Source organism: Cyprinodon variegatus, unplaced genomic scaffold, assembly GCF_000732505.1.
Source record: "Cyprinodon variegatus isolate N-32 unplaced genomic scaffold, C_variegatus-1.0 Scaffold100, whole genome shotgun sequence".
Classification (NCBI taxonomy): Eukaryota; Metazoa; Chordata; class Actinopteri; order Cyprinodontiformes; family Cyprinodontidae; genus Cyprinodon; species Cyprinodon variegatus.
In genome coordinates, this window is record NW_015150553.1 from 1,074,329 (window position 1) to 1,096,341 (window position 22,013).

The following is a 22,013-nucleotide window of genomic DNA, read 5'->3' on the forward strand; positions in this document are numbered from 1 at the left end:
AGAAGGACATGGAGGAAATGGAAAAGGAGAAAACAAGTGGTGGAGATGGCTTGAAACAGGTTAGCGTACCTGTACTGGATGAGAGGCTGAAGCAAGACACAGCTGCACAGTATCTCCTCTTGACAAGGGAAGCTGCAACTTTGCTTGCAGAAATCTCAGAGGCATCTCCAACTGATCTATTCAGGCAGAAACTGCAAGACTGGCAGGAGAGACTGGCAGCTGTGGGTCAGTCACATCCAGCAGACAATAGTTCAGAGGGGATTGGAGACCAAACTCTCAACTTAACCCATTCAGAACTGAGAGAAGAACTCTACAAGTGTCAGGTGAAAAGAAAACGGTATTCAGTTAGCCACATTAAAAGTTATGTGTTCATTGAAAAAATATTTTCAAAAGGTGCCTTGTCATGAACTGTTATAAAAAAAGAATACAAAAAAACAACAAGCATTAATCCTTCTAGTGTTTACTTAGTCCTTCCAGAGACTAAACCGGCCAATCAGCAGATATAAACATTGTTGTAAACAGCCACCATCCGCCTGCAGCTTATATTACTGCCTAGCAAAGTGGAATCTTGAATTACAGCAAGCATTCTATGCGTTACATACCATACCAATGTTTTTGTCACTCTTACCAGTAGCCTAATTATAGCATTGCTATCGATATCATCCGCATTAGTAAAGCTGTCTACCCATGAATTCATCAGCTTGACAGGGAAATCTGAATGCTGCTGCAGTTTTAGCTCCCGCTTCAGTAAAAAACAGCCTTCATATTATTTTCTGAATACTACTCGTGCCTTGTCCTTCATAGCACCAAGTATTATTTTGTTTGTGCTCTTTTGCTCACTTGATCTTAAACTTTTCCATTTTCTTGTCTCACCTCCACTCAGCATTGCTGACTAGCTCTGCTTCACTGCATCTCCCATTGATATATAATATGTGGTTCTACCTTGTTTACACATTATGCACGATATTGTACCCTCAGCCATGTGGTTGGGTTATGGTAAATACATGCAAAGTGCTTTGTTTAGTATCAAATAGAGCAAATCAAAGCAAATCACATACTGTATTATAATGAGATAAGACGACTAAATTATGTAATCATAAGACCTTTGTATGCAACCAGAGGGAGCTGCTGAGATTTGTAGGGTTATAATAAATAGTAAAAAAAGGAAAAAATTGAATTGATCAAAAAGACAGCCACTGGATAAGAAAAAAAAAAAGAAATCAGATAATTTTAAAAGCTTATAGTTTTTGTCTGTTTCTGTTTTTTCTTTCCATCATCTATAGAAAACCCTGAAAGAGAAAGAATATATTTTGGAGCAAAAAGAGGAAGAACTGAGACAGGTTCAAAAAGAAGTTGAGAAATTACTGGAAGAAAAGCAACTCCAACTTTTAGCCTTAGAGAAAGAGAAGAAAGCGTCTCAGATTCAGGTAAGAAGAAGGATCAGAAAGTTAAATGGCCATTTTGAAGTTGTTGCTTCATTTACATATGTATGAATATAATATGTTTTTTTTTGTTTTCAGAGAGAGCAACTGCTGAATAAGCAGACTGAGATTGATCGCCTTCACAGCGACCTCATGGATGTTCATGGGACGAGCCCCGGAACAGCTGGAGAAGCAAGGCCCTCTGGGTGCTCATGTGCAAGACCCCACTGTGTCCCTATAACTGGACACAGCTCTCTGCACAAGCAGTCCAGGAAGGTATTGCATTTCCCTCTAAACTAATATGGGCTTTCTTTTTTTATCTGTTGTTTTTATTCTATCTATATCTGCAGGTATTTTTGTCTGGTTGTCTGTGTTTGTAGATTCACTCAAGTCCACCAGCCTGCTCACTGGAGAGGGTGATGGCAGCTTTTAAGATGCGGGGCCGTCTACTGCTGGCTGAGATGGAGGAGAAAGATGAAATCTATTGCCCATTCAGGACTCAGTGGAGAGAAAGCCAAGAAATAACTCAAAATAATTATGAGGAGGAGAAAACCATGGGAATGGAGAGATCTGTGAGCAAAGAGGAATTTAGGTCAGAACATTTACTGAAAATACTTTTTTTATAGTTTATTATGAAAGTATAAAAAATGATTATAGTGACAGCAATTACACTTTGGGCTGAAGGGTGAAAAAGTGGGCTTCTTTATAGGATAAGTGGTGCTAAAGCAGATATGTCAAGGAGCAGTTATTGCAGTATTAATGTGTGCAAAAATTGCGATCCCATGGAGTAACTAGATGCAGTGTTTTATGACAGGAGCAGTCTATTAATACTCTACGACCACTTACTGATAGAAGTCTCAAGGAAAGAGGAGGGGACAGTGTGTTAATGGAAAAGAGAGAGACGTGGAAAATGTTAGGAAGTAACAGTCAATATAATCATTGAAATAATCAACAAGCCTTTCTAATGTGGAGCCGCCCTAATAGGGATGGTAACACAGTTTTCATGGTTTGCTATTTAAATTATTTTTGCTTTCATAAAATATCTGATAAAGGAATTTGGACACTGAAGAGGAAAATGCTTTTGGAAATAAGTTATCTATTGATTTTTATTTTTTATTTTTTTTAAGAATAATCAATCTATAAGTGACAATGCTTTGAAAATGTATGAATGTATATTTTGGTTCTACGGTAATTCCGATTTGGGCCAGTCAGCTGGACTTAAAGGATGTCATTCACCGCTTTCCATCTGAATGAAGGTTTACACAAAGCCCGAGGGTAGCAACTGTTGGTACTATTAACCCCAGCTTATACCACCCTCCACACCTGTAGAGGGTGGTGTAAGCTGGTTTTATTCTGCTTTATTCATAACATTTTACCACATAAAGCCAAAATAGAGTAGTATCATGTTAATATTACATTTCTAATACAAAATAATCTTTCCTTTAGACATCCTTTAAATCTAACATGGACAAACTGGGAAAAGAACCCACTGCTGAAACCCCAAAGTTCTGGACTGAAACAATCTAATGGAAACACGGCTGTACAGGAGTCTGTTCAGGACAAAGGTATCCATTGTTTGTTTTTAACTTTAGATACTTTATTTAATGCATTTTTTTTATTTAGCACATCCTGTTATCTCTTCTTAAGCATTGGGTTGACATAAACTGTACCAAGAAGCTGTTTCTTTCTCTTAACGTTTCAGACACTAAAGAAAACCAAACAAAGGAAGTTAGAAGAACCATCAATGCTGAACGGAGAATCCATGCACTCACCATCAACATCCGCATGAAGGAAGACCTCATCAAAGAACTAGAGAAAACTGGTACTTTTACATATTTCTTAGTCCTGTATGCAGAAAATTATAATAATTAAGTCTAGGTTTGGAATAAAATCAGAATAGCACTGACCTAAATACACTGACAGGAAATAAACTGAACTGCATCACATTTTCATGTTTTTTTTTTTTAGTTCAGAGAATTTTGTCAGTATTATAACATGAAATGCCTGAAAACTCAACAAGATTGTTTCCCTTAAACAGCAAGGGAAACCCAAACAGTGGGAGCAGCGGAAGGGGACGTGTTGAAAAGACTGTCCATTCAGAGCCAGCAGATCCGAGCTGAGGTGTACCACAGCCTACAGAGCATGAGGCGGGAGAGAGCAAAGCTTCAGAGCAGCCTCAGGGAGCTGGGCGAGACTGTGGACAGCAACAAAAAACTCCAACAAAATAAGGTCAATGAGATGAGGTTTATAACATTTTTTAATCAGAATTTTTGGTGATTGTCCATTGATTAGGTGAGCCATTCCTGTACTGCATGAGCTTTCATGTACATTATGTTTTATAGTTTGATTTACTTACCATGGACCACAGTTGCACATAATTTAAATTTCCAAATTTCTTTATTTGTGCAGCCAACATTCAGTTTGAAATGATTATAATTTTTTGTTATTGATATGTTTTTTGGGTCTTGTGAACAGGGACAAAGTCCAAAGAGTTCAAATAACCCTAAAGGCTTTCACCAGGAAGCATCAGACAGAGTGGTAAAGTATTCAAACATTATTTGTCATTAACACAGTTATCTTGAGTTGTGGTTCAAGAAAAGTGTATCTTTTTCTTTTGTCATATTTCTCTCATTTCATCATGCATTGTAGCTGCTGGACACCAGCTGGCTTGAAAAAGAAGAAGAACAGGTCATTCAGCAGAGAGCAGAGCTGCAGGAGCTGGAAGAAGAGCTGGAGAGAAAAGAGGAGATCCTGCAGCACAGGGAGGAGATCCTGCAACTAAAAAACAGACTCCAGGTCAAGGTGCTGCAGTCCAGTCAGGTCAGCTACTGTTTGCTGCTGAATGCATTTCTAAACATGTGTTTCCAAAGCAAGATTTGGTACTAATTTTTAAAAAACGTATAGGCTTTGAGTCAAGACTTGCTGCACGTGTCTGTTGAACTGGAGTCTGTGGAAGAGCAGCTTAAGGGCAAGAGCAGTATAAGAAAGACCGAAGGAGTTACAATCAGGGAACTGGAAAAAGACAGGGACATGCTTAAGATGAAAAGGGATACTTTGGAAGCTCAACTGAGGGACAACAGGGTGCTCACCATGGAGGTAGGAAATTACATCTTACATTGTGTGTTAATATGTGCTCGATATGTCTGCCCAGTTATTATTTTTCTCTATGCTAAACATATAACTGTTTATTTGTTTGCTTTATGCTGGTCTTGCAGGAGGAGCATTCCCTTCTCCAGCTGCAGGAAGCTGTGGAGGCACTAGATGCAGTTCTTGAATTTAAAAGCAACTCCATCCAGGACCGGCAGAAGCACTTGTTAGTCAGAAACTCTCATCTGTATGAGTCCAAAGGCTCTGAACCTGCTCAACTCTGTGAAATTTCTAGGAAGCTGAAGGAACTCTCATTACCTGAGGCCACAGAGCTGTTGATGAAATATTTCAACAAGGCAAGAGGATGTTCATTACTTTTTTAAATATCGAATTATACGGATATGTAAAATGTGTAAGACATTAAGGTTTTCTGCAAGTTTTAGGCTAAAGATAGTAGTTAATTAACAGTGTCTTTGTTGAGTAACTGATATTTGGTGAGTTAAATATATAAATGCCTGCAGTATGTGAGGGGAATTTTCAAATTAGGTTGTATTAGTATTTAAATATTTTACTCAATTCAATAAAAAAAAAAACTGATCCCAAAAAATGCGATGTCCAAGGCCTTGGTGCTGTTAAAGGCGCTTCCCTTAGATCAGGTAAGAAAAAAAAGAACCACAATAGGTAAGAGGAGGGCAAAAAAAATCATATTTAACATTTTATATTTAGCAGGATACAATCTAAGATGGCAAAAAAACCTCAGCACAAAAAAGCAACCCAATGTCCTTGATAGTATGTAATTTAATGTTCATCAACCCCAGTGCTCAGAGAGCAGATTCACAGATGTCCTCAGGGAAGTGAGCAGGCAGAGGGAGCAGAGTGTCATGTTTACATAATATCCAAGAGGAGTTTAGAATATATAGCCTCCCAAGGCCGCACAGCGGAGCCAGATTTCATATAGATATATATGGGGTCATGCTGAATGTTGATTGAGAGGCTTGCTGTTGCCTCACAATGGTGAATCCAAATAAGTGCCCTGGGTAAATCTTTACCCAGGGCACCATCACAGAACATATTAATGTAAGAAATGTAAAAACTTAAGATATATCTTAATATGATGTAAGCCTTGTAATGAAAATGTTCTTGATTAGTCATTTTAAGTGAAGTTAAAACTTTTTGGGAAGATCCTGTTAATTCCTGCCCCTTCCTGTGAGATGACTGTGTTTCTTTGAGCTTTTAAATTTATATATAATGAAAATACATACTATTCCCTCATATTTTTTATTAACTGCAGGTAGTCTCTCTTCGAGAGGCAGAGCGCCATTTACGTTTGCAGTGCGAAGAGTTGGAGCTTCAAGCCGGAGAGCAGGAGGCAGCGATGAAGGAGATGGGGGCAGCCATGCAGCGTTTGGCCTTAGACACAGACCGCAGGCTTACCCAACAACACAGAGACCACCAAAACAACATTCAGCTGCTACTACAGAAACTTAAAGGTGAAGATTGTGATGAGCCGCCTCTTGATACTTTATGTGACATCTACTTTTTTATTGTTTTGTTTTTTTTTTTCTCCTGTGTATGTCTTTCTGTTTATCTAGAGGAGGCATCAAGAGAGGTACCACAATCAATACAAGACAGAATCCATCATCTGGAGAAAGAGCTGTTTTTCTACAAAAGCTCCAGTCGTCAGCTGAAAAAGAAGCTTAAAGAACTTCTCAATGATTCTCCTTACACTGACAATCAGTACCAACACAATCAAGAGAGCACACAGAGGCAGGACATTCTTACACCGTTGAGTGTGGAAAACCCTAAAGCAAACTGTGGTGAGGAGGGAAAGATGACACACATTTTATCCACATACACAAAAATCTCAACTGAGCAAGCAGAGGCAAAAGCACTTACATCATCACCTTCAGTCATCCAAGCATCCCCAAAGAGAAAAACCTCTGAACACAGTCATTCCCATGAAAGGAGTTCTAGAGGTCAGTCTGAGAAGAGTTTAGAGCTGACGCCTGTCAGATTGTGTCGCAGAGATTTAAGAGAGATTCCTTCTGCTGACCTGCAGCTCAGAAGTTCTGCCACTAAGTGGTGCCACTCCGACGCTAATTCAAGCTGTGAGTCTATGATGGAGGACTCAATAGAAGTGCCTAGAAAAATGTGATTCTGCTTTATTTTCCATTTAGAAAATGTTTGTTGCAGATTTGAAGAGGATAATATCAAAAGGTTCTGTTTATTTAGCCGATTGATCAAAAAAGCACTAGAAAATAGATATGTTTTTGGTAAGTTGTTGCAAATTTCTTTGTTAAATAATAAGAAGGTGTTTTACTGGTTGGGTTCATATGAAAGTTAAAGTTGTTATATTTTTCAAATTATTTATTTGCTCTTGTATTTGGGAGGCAAAATTATAAGCTCTTGTCCAAAATTTCTAAGTGCATTAAATTAAATCAACAATATAAAAGTCTGCACTTCTCAGATTTATACCTATCATCTTATTGTACTGTCTTTGTACAGTTGCTAATCTCATAGATCCATACAATTTTTTTTTGTTCCATTTTATTATATAAGTAGCTCTTTTCTTTTTGTAGGTGTAATATAAATGTATACATTGATGGTAATCATTAATTATTAAGTTAATAAAATCTGTATGAAACAAACTGTTTTATCTCTTGTGTGACTTCATCTCATTCCTCCCAGCATACATAGTACATAATAATAATAAAATGGGTCGATTTTTCTATCGTCAATGGCTAAAAAGAAAATGTACGGAAGACGATTAGGGCTACTGAAAAAATAAAAAAGTTAATCGATTCTTAAATATTATTTCAGTTTAATATGGGAAAAAAGTCAGAATTCTGACTTTAATCTCAGAATTCTGATTTTTTTTTCTCAGAATTCTGACTTTATTCTCAGAATTTTGACTTTTTTCTGAGAATTCTGGCTTTAATCTCAGAATTCTGACTTTTTTCTCAGAATTCTGACTTTTTTCTGTTAGGCTGTTACCATCGAGCTGTAGCCATGTCTGTTTTAGAGACTAGCTCTCTTGTTTTAATTACCTTCTGCTCCTCCATTAATGAAATAGCATCACCAGGAACCCCTCGGCATGTAAAACGTTGCATAATTTGGTCATTTTCCACCAATGTGTCACTGGCCCTCCCAGAAACTCTTTGTCAGTGAAGCTTCCTTCATGTAACCCATCTTCATTAAGATCCACAATTCTGAGATTCAAGTCAGAATTCTGAGAAAAAAGTCAGAATTCTGAGATTTAAAGTCAGAATTCTGATTTTTAAAGTCAAAATTCTGAGATTTAATGTCAGAATTCTGAGGTTAAGGTCAGAATTCTGACTTTTTTCTCATATTATCCTGAAATAAAATTTTAAAATGAGTTAACTTTTTTTTCTTCTTCTTCTTCTTTTCAGTGGCCCTTATCATCTTGCGTAAACATGTAACCAGAAGAGCCAGCAGTTAATGTAGATTCGCCCTGTTTGTCCTAACCGGGCTTCCGTACCGAGTGAGACAATCGCTGGTAGCACAACCAACTGCAGCTCAGTTCCCCTGAAGAATCAAACAGAACTACTTTAAACCAACTTCTCTTATCTCCGTTGTTTCTACAACACAGCTATGTGAGTGAAACACCAACAAAGGGCTAGCCCAAGTGTGGAAAGGTTTTTACCGAGTTTTTACACTTGTTAGTGCGCTAACAAAAACCTGCTAGCTCGGCTGTGTCGCTGCTGCTTTCCACCAGCAGATTGTTGTCCGCTAAGGCAGAGTTGAAGAAAATAACTGTAATTTTCAACACGGTATTTGCTTCAGTTGCAAATAAAACTATAGGTTATAAGGGCTGCCTGTCAGCTTACCAGAAATATAAACATTATACGTTCAGAGTTATTTTAATGAACCAATTATTGTGATTTTTTTTTAGTTTCCCGTTAAGAGATGACATCGTCTGCAATGATCACTGTCCCCACCACCGCCTCTCGGTTCGCCCTGCTCCAGATTGACTCGGATTCGGACTCCGACACCTCGGAGACAGGGAAGCCCAACACCAAAGCCGGTAGGGACTCTTCCTCCGGGAAGCCCAGGCAGAGGAAAGCAGGGGCGAGCACAGGATCAGGGGGGAAAGGAGCCCAGGGCAGCGACAAGAAGAAAGACAAGAAGAAGAAGAAGAAGGAGCAGCAGCAGAGTGAGGCAAATGAGGTGAGATAAGGAGGAGAAACATCTGCAGCTCATCCTCCTGCTTCTTGATCTGTTCTGAGCAGCTGCCTGGTTCCAACCCTGGTCCTTGTTTCATTTTACCATAAGTGAAACTATTCTGCCTCACTTAAAGATAAAAGTGCGTCATTGTCACAGCAAATGCTTATAATTGTTTTTTTTAGTTATGTTTATCAAATATTCAAATCACAATATCACTACTGATAGAGAACATACAACCACAGGGAATAAAATAAGGACGCGCAATTAAATATTTAGTTGTTTCTAAAGGAAAGCTCTCCTTAATCTTAAATGTTTTTATTTTTAGAAGGATGTGATTTATTTGCAGATAAACTCTGATAGCGAACAGCCTCACTGGATCAAACTAATTCTAACAGTACGACAAGGTGTCACACCCTAAGCCAGTCTTTGCACTATTGGCTGAATTAACCTGAATGAAATGCATTTTGTCATCATCTTTTTTCAGCATTCAGTCACTGCACAGCTTCCAATAAGATCCACATTTAATTTTAATCCACAGCGAGTCCTCAGGTGATTTGCTGGTATGTTTTGGTCATTGCTCTGTTATAGAGCCCAGTCCTGCATCAGATTTTCCTCAATCCTCCTTTAACACACTGAAAAATTGCTGGATTCTGTCATGAGGAATATATCCCAAAAACCATTACAACCTCTGTAGTTCACAGTTGGAATGCGGTTCCATTTCATGAAATGCTGTATTTTCAAACAAACAAAAAAACAAACAAAAAAAAAAATCATTTTCTTGTCTTTTGGTGTCCAAATAATTCAATTTGAACTTTTTTCTTGTCCTAAAAACATTATTCTAGATATTTCTTTTGGTTGATGGATCCAGAGTTTCCATCTTGATTCTACATGCATTTGCTTCCATATCCACTTCCATTGTGGCTAGAGTCTGCTTTAGGCCTCACAATTACATTCTAGGGATTTAAGAAGCTTCCTTTAACATTTTGTTTTTCACCTTTAGTGCACAATTCCTCAGACAGCCAGACCTGAGCCAGTTAGTTGTATTTTGGATATTGTACTTAATGTACCTTGGTTCTATGTACAGTGGAATGTCTGGTTGTGACCTCTTCAATTTCCTAAACTAACAAGAATTTTATTTTTTCACACTTGAGATGGATTTATCCTAGATTTGTTTTTAAATACATTATTTTAATTTTTAAGTATTAATAAAACAGACACCAAACATATACATGTCCAAATATGTTGGACTTCTGGAAATCACGGGGTGTCTGTATTTATTTTTTCTCAGTGCCAACAGTAAAAGCAGGAGTTCTGCTATTTCCATAGTTGCATTTCTAGATAAAGTCAAGTGTTGGGGAAAGAAGAGATGACGAACTAATCCAATTTTTTTAAAGATTTCTTTGCAGTTAATAAGTGAAACAAACGATGATCATGTTCCTAAGGTTCATAAGCTGCTCTAAACTTTGACAGTAAATCTGAAATGCACATTTATACACACATTATATAAGATATTCAGGTGCCCATGGTCAGGGTCATTCTAATGTTTCCATCCCCTTTTTTGTTTTATTGTGCTCAATTCCTCTTAATGTACCTTGCTTGTTCTATTTCCATTATTCGCAACATTTTGCTTTCAACTCATGAAATGTTTGGATATTTTTCTTCCCTCTTTTAGCTGCGCAATCTGGCCTTTAAGAAGATTCCTCAGAAGTCCTCTGCCCCTCCGCCTTCCATGACGCTGTCAGGAATAGCAAGTGAGCTCCTTAACCCGGCTTTAGGGGACCACAGTATACCTTCAGAGGGGTGGCAACAGTGGAAACAGAGAGACGAACAGGTTAGTGAAAATGTTCTAAAACTTTTTCCGAGGTCATTTGCCGATTATCTTCAGCAGTGAAAAATGGAATGCCTTTTAATTGTTTTAACAAAATTAAAACAATTGGGAATAAAGGATACTTGTCCTGGATATTTGCATCACAAAGAGCTAAGATTCTTTTTCAAAAAAATACTATTTACCTAACTCCCTTTTTCTTTTCTTTATAGATCACCACAGAGCTGTATGAGGCAGATTTGGAAAAGGCCTTGATTCTAAGTAAACTGGAATATGAACAACAGAAACAGGTTCATTCAGTACACACACACACTAATAAGGCTTTATGGCAAAAACAGAGGTGTAGATTTTCCAGATTAAAGATTTAGAGACATGTATAACTGCTATTTGAAAGCTAATATAATGATGCATGTGTGTTGTTGTTGTATTGAAGACTTAGTAGTGAAATGTTGATATGAAGGCAGTAGATTATCCAGAGGAAATCTCTCTGTTTGCCTAAATCCCACCTGCATTAAAATGTTGTCATCCCTTTTAATTATTATGCTTTTTCCTGGAAGTGCTACACACTTTTGTATCGAAACTACAAACTTCGTAAGTGGGGACACGTGACACTGAGTCACACAAAAATGTAGAGTAGAAGGAAAAGTTCTCATAGTTATCGATATTTATTCAAAAAGAAAAACCTTGAAGGAAAATCCAGCACAAAAAACCTGTCTTTGGAAGTTATCTGTCCCGTGAAGGCCACAGAGGTATGCTACATTAGTCAACACATGTCATGTTATTATTGGGTTGTAAAACACATTCCCAAACAGTAAACATCTCAGAGGGCTCTGTATTAGGCCATTGTCTGAAAGTGAAATCAGAACGGCACAACAGTTGGCCTTTAAAGATATGGACTTTCACATAAGGAGAGGAGCATTCATCAGAGGAACAGCCAAGAGTCCAATTATAACTGGAGCATCTACATTTACCCACTGCTCAGGTGGGAGAGCTTGTTGACACAAGGAAGAAGAAAAGAAGTAGACAATGGTGTTTGGCCAGAATAGAGCCACGAAGGACTGGTGCAGAGAGGACTGGGTAGCAATCGGTGACCTGATCCACGGACATTAAAACTGTCTCTGAGGATGTGGAATGTCACCTTGNGCCTTGATTCTAAGTAAACTGGAATATGAACAACAGAAACAGGTTCATTCAGTACACACACACACTAATAAGGCTTTATGGCAAAAACAGAGGTGAAGCAGTACCAGCTAGGAATAATTAGGGTCTCCTCTACTCTGGAGGGGTCTGCAGGTTCAGGTGGAGGGCTGCAGTTGGCCTGCCTGTCTCCCACCAACTCAGCTGTCTGTGTTGGAAAGGGTTGTATCTCTTTACCTTCACATGAAGGGGGGTGGGGGGGTCTCTCACTGTTAATTCGGCCCATTGGCCGATCGTTGATACAGAGAACCAGGTCTTCTTTGCATCCTTGGGGGTTGTTGGCTGAAGTCCCTCACAGGGGTTCCATCATTGTGCTGGAGGAATTCAATGCCCATGCAGGAAAAAACAGTGGCACCTCTGTGAGCTCAATCGGCTGGAACGAACCCCCAGCTCTGAACCCGAGAGGTGGCTTCTGTGCAAGTAACGGATTGTCTATAATGAACGCCATGTTCAGCCACAAGGGTGTCAATCGTTGCACTTGGCACTGGGACACCATAGGCTGGAGGTTGATGATCTATATTGTATCATCTGAGCACCAAATGCTTGTCTTGGACACTCGGGTGAAGAGAGAGGCAGAGCTGTCCACCTATCACCACCTGGTGGAGCTGGAAGAGGAGGAACTCAGCAGACCCAATCTAGTAGTGAGGGAACGTCTGGTGGAACCATCAGTCAGGGCCGTGTTCAACTCCCACCTGCAGGGGAGCTTTATGCGTCTACAGTATAAAACATGGTGGTTTATTAAAAAAACAAAAACCTTGATATGTAAAAACTGGTCATTTATATTCAGCTGAGTAAACTTTGTTGTTGTGATCAGTATTAAACACAAATTACTGATATAAATCCCTGAGGTACTAGTACTTTTCTTTCCCCACAGAGCAACACAAACTCTGCTTCGCCAAAGTCCAGAGGAGGAAAAGAGGGCGGTGGGAAGAAGGACAAGAAGAAAAACCAGCAGGCAAAAGATAAAAAGACAGTTTCTCTGCAGGACTTCCAGGCTGAAGGCACCACAGGTAGGAGAGACGGGTCCTGTGTTGAACTGCTTTGCTGTCAAACATGCAACTATCTTTTTTGTGCAACAAAAATATATTAACTCAAGAGATTTGTTTTTTTTCAAAGCTTTTAGATTTTTTTTTAATTTTTTTAATTCTATGTTTTGTTCTTTTGTTGCAGAGCATTTAAGTAGAAAACAAGAGGTAAGCAAAGGATCTGTTGTTTCTTGTATTTATCTTTGTATTTATCTATTTATCTGTCTATTATCACTAACAATGTCTGAACCACTAGTTCAATTTCAATCACATCTTTTAATCAGATGCTCTGATTATTAGGTCATACAGCATCCTAAAAGATTTAGTTTTTTCCCCAGATACCCACTTAAATCCCTGAGCCATCCTCTAAAGCAGGGGTAAAAAAATTAAACCAGTGAAGATCCGGAGACATTTTTAATTATAATCCATTGATTTAAACAGCTTTTAACATTGAAATAAAAAGCAGGTGTTTATGCATCCATGCTATACATTGACTTTTTAAATAAAAAATATATAAAAAAAGAACTTTTGTTCATTTTAAAATCTAAATTGTTTTTGAAGTAGAGAACAAAAATCTTCAGTTTGGTATATAAACAATTTCCTGACTCAGTTTTTTTTTCTTTCTTTTTTATGGCTTAATGAGAACAGTGGGCTTTACGCTGCCCTGCATCGCTTTTAAACCTGGGTTTGAAAGGCGTCAAAGTCATTCTCAAGCACATATCAAGGTGCTCATTTTGAGCCTGGATAGATATTTGTTTTTGATTATGTTCATGATGGAGAATCCTGCTCCACAGCTGCAGGTTGAGCCAAACATACTCAAAAGAGTCATCTTTGAGCTCGCCATTTCACTTTTCTTTTACCAGATCGCTGCTGTTCTTCCAGCAGTTCACACTTTCTCTGCTCTTTTTCTCATCGTCTTCTCCTTCTTTCCGATTGCCCGGCTTGCCACAGGTTTGCCTGCTCTGTCTAAAAGTGGCTAGCAGCAGCAGCCCAGACTGACACGGCTAATTTGTATCAGGTGCAGCCTGGTGCCGGACGCTCCGAAGGGCTTTACCATACAAACAAGAGAAGCGACGCAAATGACGTTTAGACACTGTTGTCGGACAACATGCAGTAATTTCTAAATGTTTTAAATCAGGTTGGGTCTGGATCCGGACCCTGGTCCGCTAATCCGTGACCTCTGCTCTAAAGGATCCATCCTGTCATTTTCTTAAAACCTGTTTTATTTTTGCAGGTTTTGTATTTAAAGCCTGAACACTGCAGACATATTTGAACTTAATACACAGTAAAGTATTTTTTAAATATGTTAAAAAAGTTTAAACAATAAAAGTATAAAATAAGGTAATACAATGTGAAATAAAAGCAATACAGAGTATGTATGAGGGTAAAATTAGGCCCGTTCATCAAAAACAAGGTAGGGTCTCTTTGTGAGATTACTGTTTATTTTAGTTATACACCATAATAAACTATTTCCTCCTGCATTGACCATGATTTTTTTCTTTTTACTCTTTCTGTGACTATCTGTTGGTTATATTTATTTATAACCAATCCCTTTAGTTTGGGTTTTCTTAAAACCATTAGGGGAATCTCGATGCAGTGCAGCGTTTCATGTCCATCACAACTTTCTTCTCAGCACAAATAAACAAACAGAAGCTTCTATTTCTTTATTTGGACCATTATGTTAAACGTTGCTTTATGATATATATTGATTACATTCAATGTTTAGGTCCTGGGTCATCACCCAGTACCTCCCAGGTGACCCTTATCTCTATCTAAACTTTTATTATAAAACAGAATTATCACTTGATTTGTTACCCAGGAAACCAGAGGGACAAATTTGGCTCCAGGAGTCGGACAGGAGGAACGCTTTTTCAACAAAGTGGAAGATGATGTGAGTCGGATTATCCAGAGGGAGAAGCGACTTGAACAGTATGTGAACAGCCCGGGACAAGAAGTCAACACATCCACAGAGCATGAACCTGTGAGTGCAGAGAATGGAACAAAACAAATGCTTTCTCTGATATTATGGTGTCCTTGAAATAAACCATGCATATTTATGTTCCACCTATTCAGTATTACACGAGTGAATGTTTATCTTCTTTTTCTTTCTTTTTTTCTAGGATCCTCGGGCAGAACAATTGAAATATGAGCTGGAGAAGAAGGACCAGGAGATTAAGAAGCTAAAAAAGACCATCTCGGAGTGGGAGGTTAGATGGAGAAACAGCTAACCCTAACAGCTATTTGTTTTTTGCTTCAGACATACTGTTACATGAAATTGTTTCTTAATCTATAATGTTTTTATGCGTTTTTATTTTTGTGTTGAATGTGGATGTAATTTGAAACAATATAGGGCTTAGTTTCCAATCGGATTGAAAGTGTTTAAATATCTGAGACACCTTATGCACAATTATGTTGTTTTGCCTCTAAAGTTTAAAGTCATCACAAACCAAGTATTTCCTTCTTAACATTGCAGGTGAAATACAAAGAGGTGAAAGCAAGAAATGCCCAGCTCCTTAAGATGCTCCAACAGGGGGAGAGTGAGTTTATCAGCGCAGCCAGATGCATATTTCTCTTCTTCCTTCTCCTGTCTCCTGTTTTATTATCTGCTCCTTGTGGTTTTTGCAGTGAAAGACAAAGCAGAAATTCTTCTGCAGGTAGAAGAACTGCTTCACATCAAAGAAGAACTGTCATCACAGGTTTGCTCTGCAGATAAATGTTGCTCCGTTGAACAGCTGTACTTTTCTGTGGATGTAAATAATCGTACGCTTCTACTCAGGTAACATTATTACATGCTGCTCTTGAACAAGAACGATCGAAAGTGAAAGGGCTCCAGTCAGAGCAACCAAAACATCAAGTGAGTGCACAAATAATCATATTCTATCATATCATATGTGAAATGACGTCTTCTTTCATTCTAAAGTCATGTTATTTTGTTTTGCAGGGCAACAGGAAAGGAAAGAAAGGCTCAGAGGTGGACCAATGAAGATTCCTGAGGGAAGAACAACTGTCTGGAGGGGGAAAAGAATGAACAAAAATATTTGACTAGTTATAAAACACCACTAATCATTAAGTTCTCTTTATTTCATGTTTTTATTTTCCTCTAATTTGGGTTCTAATTATTTTTAGTTAGACAGTATGTAAACATGCATGTCCTATTAAATACATAGAATATCATCCAGACATGGCATGCTCTATTGAACAACCAAGCTATTGGTTGTATTTATTTACAGCTTTTTAAATGAAAGGAGTTTAAAGTCTGTTCAGAAACTGCTCCACAGAGCAGCAGTATCTCCAACACTCCTAAAGCTGTGTGCCTCTTTCTCTCTCCAAGGGTTCTAATGCCAAATTGACAGATTGAAATGTATGGTTGTTTCTTTTCCTTGCACACTGTGAAGTAAATAAAATACTTTTTCAGTGATTGAATTGTTGTTACTGGACTATGTTTCATGGTAGGAGAAGCGTTTATATCCATTCATTGCAGGGTGAAGATGGGGTGATGAAATGTGAGCATTAATCAGCTCCAATAGTCAAATAGGGGAGTTAAATTGAGAAGTTCAAAGATTTCAGCAGTATGAACATTAAATACAGGTGAACCAATCATGCATGCTGGTGGCTGCATTTCTTTTCCCTCTGGATGTGAAAACTGGCTTCACTGTTCTGGGTCCAACTGCCATATCCTCAGTTACTAACCTCTTACACCCTAAGGGGGTATAAATAAATTTCTGCCTGACAAAAACACACAAAAGTAAATAACTTATAGCCTCAAAGCGATTAGATTTAAGAAGAAACTTTTGGTAAGTCTGTAAAGGTAAGATGTCATAGAATGGTTTTCTGGTGTCAGCACCATTGTAGCTTTGACCCTGCCTGAAATATTAGGGACAAAATACAAAATATTTTGCATTTTTTGAACCTCGCCAAAATTTTCTTTGAAATAAACATTGCAAAACACTACCAAAATATTATTTATAGCACAAAAAAGTAGTACAGACTTTCAAATCTAAATGTTGTGTAAAAATATACCAAATTTGGACTCAATCAGATGAATCATATTTATTTTAGAATGGTATTCGTGAGAAATTTCTTAGGCGGAGGGGCCATTTTGGCACATTTATCCATAAATGTCACCAAACTGTGCCAAATATGTTTTTTACATCAATACTGGGGGTTTGGTAAAATTACGAGGTCACGTAGCAGCTGGACCCGCCGGTGGGTCCGTAGGGTTCAAGGGGCTAAGCAGGCTTCTGTCTACTGTGAAACGTGTCCAACATAGTATGATTGCATTTGGTCCACATGCCACAAAGAAAGATGGCTCCTGACCCTGCTGAGATGAGCAGCTAAAATGACTCAGGAGTTTGTTTTTTTTGTTGATGTTTTTGTTCAGTTAAATTATTGCATGGCTTTACTAAGATCAGGCTAATATTTAGAGCCTCTGCTAAAACAGTTAAGTCTTTGTGTGGAACTCTGCCTGGATCTGGGAAACCTAAGGGTCTTTCTTTTATTTTACGACAGCAAAGATGGAGAGAAAATGGATAGTAGCAATTAAAGATCAAAATAAGGTTAAGACTTGTATCTTATCAAATCTATTACACACTCATTTAATGGGGGTTTAGGCATTCAAGGAATAAAATACTGATATATTTTTACTTTATATGCAGAAGATCCTGTTGAACTTAGAGGTCATTGATTGGTCAGAAATGTCCAGGCTTTCTTACTAATTCCAGCTTTCTTTTTTTTTTATTTTTAATTTTTATTTTTTGCAGTTTTAATGGTGACGTAGATGGTACAAATATACATCAATCCAGAAATCACAGGCTGGGATTTCAGAAATCAAAAATTAGAGATGCTCAGGAGAAACATATAAGAAGAAATGAGGAGAATCTAGCACTGAGGGACTGCAGAGGAGGAGTATAAATGGGAGACAGAACAAGGAAGTTGAGTAATCAGTTAATTGGGAGTATGTGTCGACAGAAGCCTTCAGAAAGGAGCTAAAGTGCAAGGAAAGAAAGGAAAAGGGCACCGGGGGGCAACAAAGAGTAACCAGGAAAACCATGGCTTAACTGTAACTAGAAAATAACTTAAATACATCTAAAGGGGAATAAAACTAATAACTACAAAATAAGGAATAATCAATGGGAAAACTAGAGGATAAGAAAAGGGACTGGAGATAACTGAAGCCATAGAAAACAACCTAAGGACAAGAGAAAGAATTACTAACTAAAACTAGACAAAGGAATAAATAATAGCAAAAATGCTGAAAAGATGTAACAAGAGAGACTAAAACTAAGAATTCAAAAATGATATAAAGCTTGAAAATACAGAAAATAAAACAAACGATAACTGAGAACCCAAAATGAAAGCTCACACGGAACAATGTCTTTCTGAGGAAAAATATTCTCATAAATTGGGATTTATGTGAAATCAAAATATATGGTTTCCAAAAAATCTTGCCCTTACATATTTGTTTTAACATAATTTGTTTGCTAATAAATCATATGACAGTTAAATGTATGATTCAATTATTTAAGAGCTGGTTACAAAAACTTTACAAACCATTTACAAATAGGTACCAAGTTAGTTTTGTAAGACAAAAGATAACTAAATATTATGATAAACAAAAATTCTGCTTTCCTTTTTAACAATGTATTGGTTAAATAAAAATAAAACTTAGAAAAACAAATACCAGTTGACAATATCAGAAAAATAAAACAAAGAAATATCTTTAGCTCAAAATTTCCCATGGGATTACTGGAATTATTCCTGGCAAAATATTTATATCCCTTCAACTTTTAACATTTTCTCAGTCTGCAACCACAAGCACCAATGCTTTTAACTATATAGACCAACAGAAATTATATTATTTACCCAAATTAAACACAAAATGAAATTGTGCATTCATGAAAGGAAGTTCAAAATGATGAAATCTAAGATATTGATAGTTTTCTCATTCTTTTTTTTTTTTATTTTATTATTTATTTTTTTTACAGTGTCCTGTCTGACAATGTGGCATTGCAGCTTTCACAGAAAAACCCAGAAATGTTTTCTATCAATGTAGACTTAAAGAAAACACACAAAAAATAGAGTTTTCTTGAGTGACATCTGAGGTAAACAAAATTATATTCTCTGTTTTTACAAAAATAATAAGAGTACTGGGATGTATTCAAATAATCATCTGGTTAATTTTTTAAGAGATTTTTCATCACAATTTTTTTGCAATAAGAGTTGGAAAAATGAAACTGCTAACACCTCTTTAATATGGGCTGCTAGGATTCGTGAGAAAGGATGTGGATGGGCTGTACCCTGACTGCGCAGCTCCTACAGCCTCACATGTCCTCAACTTTATGCAGAGTCATCCAGATACAAGCACACTCACTCCTCCACTACAGCTGCTCCAGGTCCACATCCTTCTACCCTCACCTACAAAGATGTCAACAACAAGGAAAGACAAACGGGAAAGCACTGATGAGCCTCACAGGTCTGAAACAACCCAGGTTGTTTTAAGAAGAGTCCCAGAGAGCAGAGTGTTCACCTTCAGAGGAGACTGCACTGTCAAACAGGTCAGTAGGCTGAGTGGGTTTCCTCACATCTATTCTCTGACAGTGTTTTACTGAGATGCCATATAGCTGCTGAGGTGTGTGTGTTTTTCTGTGTGTGAATAGCTGAAGCTGTGTCTGTCTGAGCAGCTGCGGGTCCCAGCAGAGCAGCTGGTGCTGACCCACTCTGGATGGGTCCTTAGGGAGTCAGAACTGATGAGTCACTTAAAAGGACAGAGAGGATCTGTCAGTCTCTGCACAATCAGACGGTACAGACCACAGAGTGGGCACTCCATGGTGATGATTAACGTATGAATAGTAATTAAAGTTATTGGATTGCAAATGTATAGATAAAAACGGGTCAAAGGCTAGGATGTTTCCTATGGAGGACCAGGAGAGTCACAATAAAACGCAAAATGAGACAAAGCATCAAACCATCAAACCATCATACTAATTGTTACATTTATGCCATTTAAAATCTCACAGTCATTCAGATGTTTTTGTTATTTTAATAACGAATTAAATTTAGCAATAAAACCCTTTCATTTTCCTGAATATAACAGGGGCAAGTGGAAGTATGGCTATTGGTAGATATTGACAGAGCATAACATCTTATTCCCTATGACTTGGATCTCTGTATACTTAAGCAAATAAATGACAAAAAAAAATCAGGTAGCATTAAATTATCCAAAGGCATGCATACATATGTATTGCATATTCCTGGACATAGAGGAATTAGCCATGAGAAGGCAAATCTTTCATCTGTAGAAATAAAGAACAACAAAATTAAATAAATATCAATACTATTCAGCAACATATTAGCATCTTAAAACAAGCTAAAAAATCAGTCCTATACAGTGCAGTATATTAATATACAAAACAGATCTTAAAACTCCATACTGAAAATTGATTATACAGGAACCGTCATTTTAAGTTATTGGAGAATGATTTACGGAAAAAAGTTCTTCTTATGTTTCCTGCAATCTTATTCCAGCCATGAGAGTCTCTCCCATAAAGCCTGCTTTCCATTTCTAAAAAAAATCTTTATGAACCCTGAATATTTTCAACAAATACTGGGGCCCATAGGACACATTTTCCACCTTCTGATAGAGTTCATAGACTCTTACACTGATTTTTGACACCAGAGATATTTACTGTGTAGATAAAGTGATACAAATGATGGTTTTCAAACAATTGGGACATTTACGTTTTTCCATACGAAACCTTACTTGGTGTTGTCTATTTAAATATTTAGAAATCTGGAACATATCCAAACTCATACAAAATAGATGCATTTTGAATCAAGCAGGGACATCACTGAATTAATGATTCCAGGAATTCATCAGGAAAGGATCCTAAAACATGTCACTCCGATTATGAAGATGGATGAGCTATTTCTTTGTCTGATTCAGAGAAAAATATAAAAACTCTGTACTCAATGCAATGCATGATGCAGCATGTTTTAAACACAGGTTTTAAGCTAAGTTGTTCTCTGTCAGGCCTGAGTCTTCACCCCCTCAGACTGGTGATCCACCTTCAGAATCTGTCCAGTCAGAGGTGACAGCCGTTCCTGACCCTGATCCCATCCAAACACCAACTCCCTGTGCTCTGGGTTTCCTGGGTAAAAACATTAATTAGCTCCTTTCCTACTCTCTAGAGTTTTAAGTCTATTTTAAAGCCTTTTCTTTCCTTTTTTCTCAATTTTTGGTAGAGGGTCTGGGCAGTGCTGGTTTGGAAAACAGTAGATCGAGTTTCTGTACTGCATCCCAGAGCCAAATGGAGGAACAGTCACTGAGTGAACCAGAGATGGTGCAGAACCCCCACTGCTCCTCCAGCCCTGAATTGACAAACGAGGTCAATCTGTGTAATCCACAGTTTCAGCAGGTCCTGAAAACACACCCTGAGGTGGAGGACATGTTGAACAACACAGGTGTTATAATGCAGGTGGGTGAGTGCTTTTGTTTTGAATTTGTGTGAGTGATTGTTATTTTCCACATTTAAACTTTTTTTTGTTAGTGTCCGGGGGAAGACGTTGTGGAAACTGCAGGCAGAGCTTTAGAAAATGTGGTGCAGGGCAATGATGAAAACACTGCTGATCCGGATGTCCTTCAAACAGTAGATGCAAATTGGCAGATATCCCAGGTAAAAACCAAATAGGTAATGATGTTTAGACAGTTTATCTATCCTTTGAGAGGTCTGCTTCTTGTGCCTCTTTTAGAAAGCAACGTTTCCACTGGTAATTACATCATTCGGAAGTCCTCAGGGACCAGAGGGAAACACCAGTTCTGCATCACCTCTCTCCAGTGACTCCAGAGACCCCCTTAAAGAAATGACTGATACGCCCAGCTCAAACATTCAGGGTACTTTTACTGCAGGTAAAAAAAAAAAAAAACATATGCATAAAAATCATGCATTTAATATAAGCAAGTTTGTATGATTCATTAGAAGCACATTAATGTAGTTTTTAATCCCACTTCAAACCTTCCTTCTCCTTCAGGTATTCAGTCGCTTCTGAAGGAGATCACGTCCAGCCCAGGTCTGATGGAGACTCTGCTGTCTGGACCGTACATCAGCAGTCTATTGGATTGCCTGAGCCAGAACCCTGACGTCACTGCACAGGTGATGCAGCCTCAAATTGCAAGTAAACCCTCTGAGATAAGGTCTGGATATATTCTTAGACTTAGACAGCTTTTATTGTCATTTTGTATACACAGAGTGTACACAAAATGAAATTTCATTTTGT

At 37.9% G+C, this 22,013-nt stretch overlaps 4 protein-coding genes across 5 annotated transcripts in view; all 4 read left to right on the forward strand.

The window, feature by feature from the left end:
- kif27 (kinesin family member 27) overlaps nucleotides 1-7,084 on the forward strand; it is a 9,665-nt gene extending 2,581 nt beyond the window's left edge. Inside the window, exons 4-16 of the mRNA XM_015374276.1 lie at nucleotides 3-323; nucleotides 1,284-1,427; nucleotides 1,521-1,697; nucleotides 1,802-2,013; nucleotides 2,868-2,986; nucleotides 3,124-3,243; nucleotides 3,460-3,650; nucleotides 3,897-3,959; nucleotides 4,071-4,241; nucleotides 4,326-4,517; nucleotides 4,637-4,864; nucleotides 5,800-5,998; nucleotides 6,101-7,084. Of these exons, the coding sequence (XP_015229762.1) occupies nucleotides 3-323; nucleotides 1,284-1,427; nucleotides 1,521-1,697; nucleotides 1,802-2,013; nucleotides 2,868-2,986; nucleotides 3,124-3,243; nucleotides 3,460-3,650; nucleotides 3,897-3,959; nucleotides 4,071-4,241; nucleotides 4,326-4,517; nucleotides 4,637-4,864; nucleotides 5,800-5,998; nucleotides 6,101-6,663 (2,700 nt within the window). The 3' untranslated portion in view covers nucleotides 6,664-7,084. The remainder of the gene's footprint in view (nucleotides 1-2; nucleotides 324-1,283; nucleotides 1,428-1,520; nucleotides 1,698-1,801; nucleotides 2,014-2,867; nucleotides 2,987-3,123; nucleotides 3,244-3,459; nucleotides 3,651-3,896; nucleotides 3,960-4,070; nucleotides 4,242-4,325; nucleotides 4,518-4,636; nucleotides 4,865-5,799; nucleotides 5,999-6,100) is intronic.
- Nucleotides 7,085-7,998: 914 nt separating this feature from the next.
- On the forward strand, nucleotides 7,999-16,134 carry gkap1 (G kinase anchoring protein 1). Of its 2 annotated transcripts, none has more exons than XM_015374262.1 (12): nucleotides 7,999-8,122; nucleotides 8,422-8,696; nucleotides 10,366-10,524; nucleotides 10,731-10,808; nucleotides 12,590-12,725; nucleotides 12,886-12,908; nucleotides 14,560-14,721; nucleotides 14,861-14,947; nucleotides 15,214-15,277; nucleotides 15,366-15,436; nucleotides 15,517-15,594; nucleotides 15,682-16,134. In XM_015374262.1, the coding sequence occupies exons 2-12, from the start codon at nucleotides 8,436-8,438 to the stop codon at nucleotides 15,721-15,723; spliced, it is 1,161 nt and encodes a 386-aa protein (XP_015229748.1). In that variant the 5' UTR covers nucleotides 7,999-8,122; nucleotides 8,422-8,435; the 3' UTR covers nucleotides 15,724-16,134. The 2 variants fall into 2 exon arrangements, with proteins under 2 accessions (XP_015229748.1, XP_015229749.1); XM_015374263.1 differs by having other exon boundaries at nucleotides 8,034-8,154.
- LOC107084430 lies at nucleotides 10,766-12,583 on the forward strand. Its single transcript, XM_015374264.1, has 2 exons — nucleotides 10,766-10,858; nucleotides 11,754-12,583. Exons 1-2 carry the CDS (start codon nucleotides 10,844-10,846, stop codon nucleotides 12,504-12,506), a joined length of 768 nt encoding a protein of 255 aa, XP_015229750.1. The 5' UTR covers nucleotides 10,766-10,843; the 3' UTR covers nucleotides 12,507-12,583.
- A 3,028-nt stretch (nucleotides 16,135-19,162) lies between the features above and the next one.
- ubqln1 (ubiquilin 1) overlaps nucleotides 19,163-22,013 on the forward strand; it is a 6,703-nt gene continuing 3,852 nt past the window's right edge. Inside the window, exons 1-7 of the mRNA XM_015374277.1 lie at nucleotides 19,163-19,294; nucleotides 19,397-19,539; nucleotides 20,770-20,891; nucleotides 20,982-21,214; nucleotides 21,287-21,412; nucleotides 21,489-21,645; nucleotides 21,768-21,889. Coding sequence (XP_015229763.1) covers nucleotides 19,163-19,294; nucleotides 19,397-19,539; nucleotides 20,770-20,891; nucleotides 20,982-21,214; nucleotides 21,287-21,412; nucleotides 21,489-21,645; nucleotides 21,768-21,889 — 1,035 coding nt within the window. The remainder of the gene's footprint in view (nucleotides 19,295-19,396; nucleotides 19,540-20,769; nucleotides 20,892-20,981; nucleotides 21,215-21,286; nucleotides 21,413-21,488; nucleotides 21,646-21,767; nucleotides 21,890-22,013) is intronic.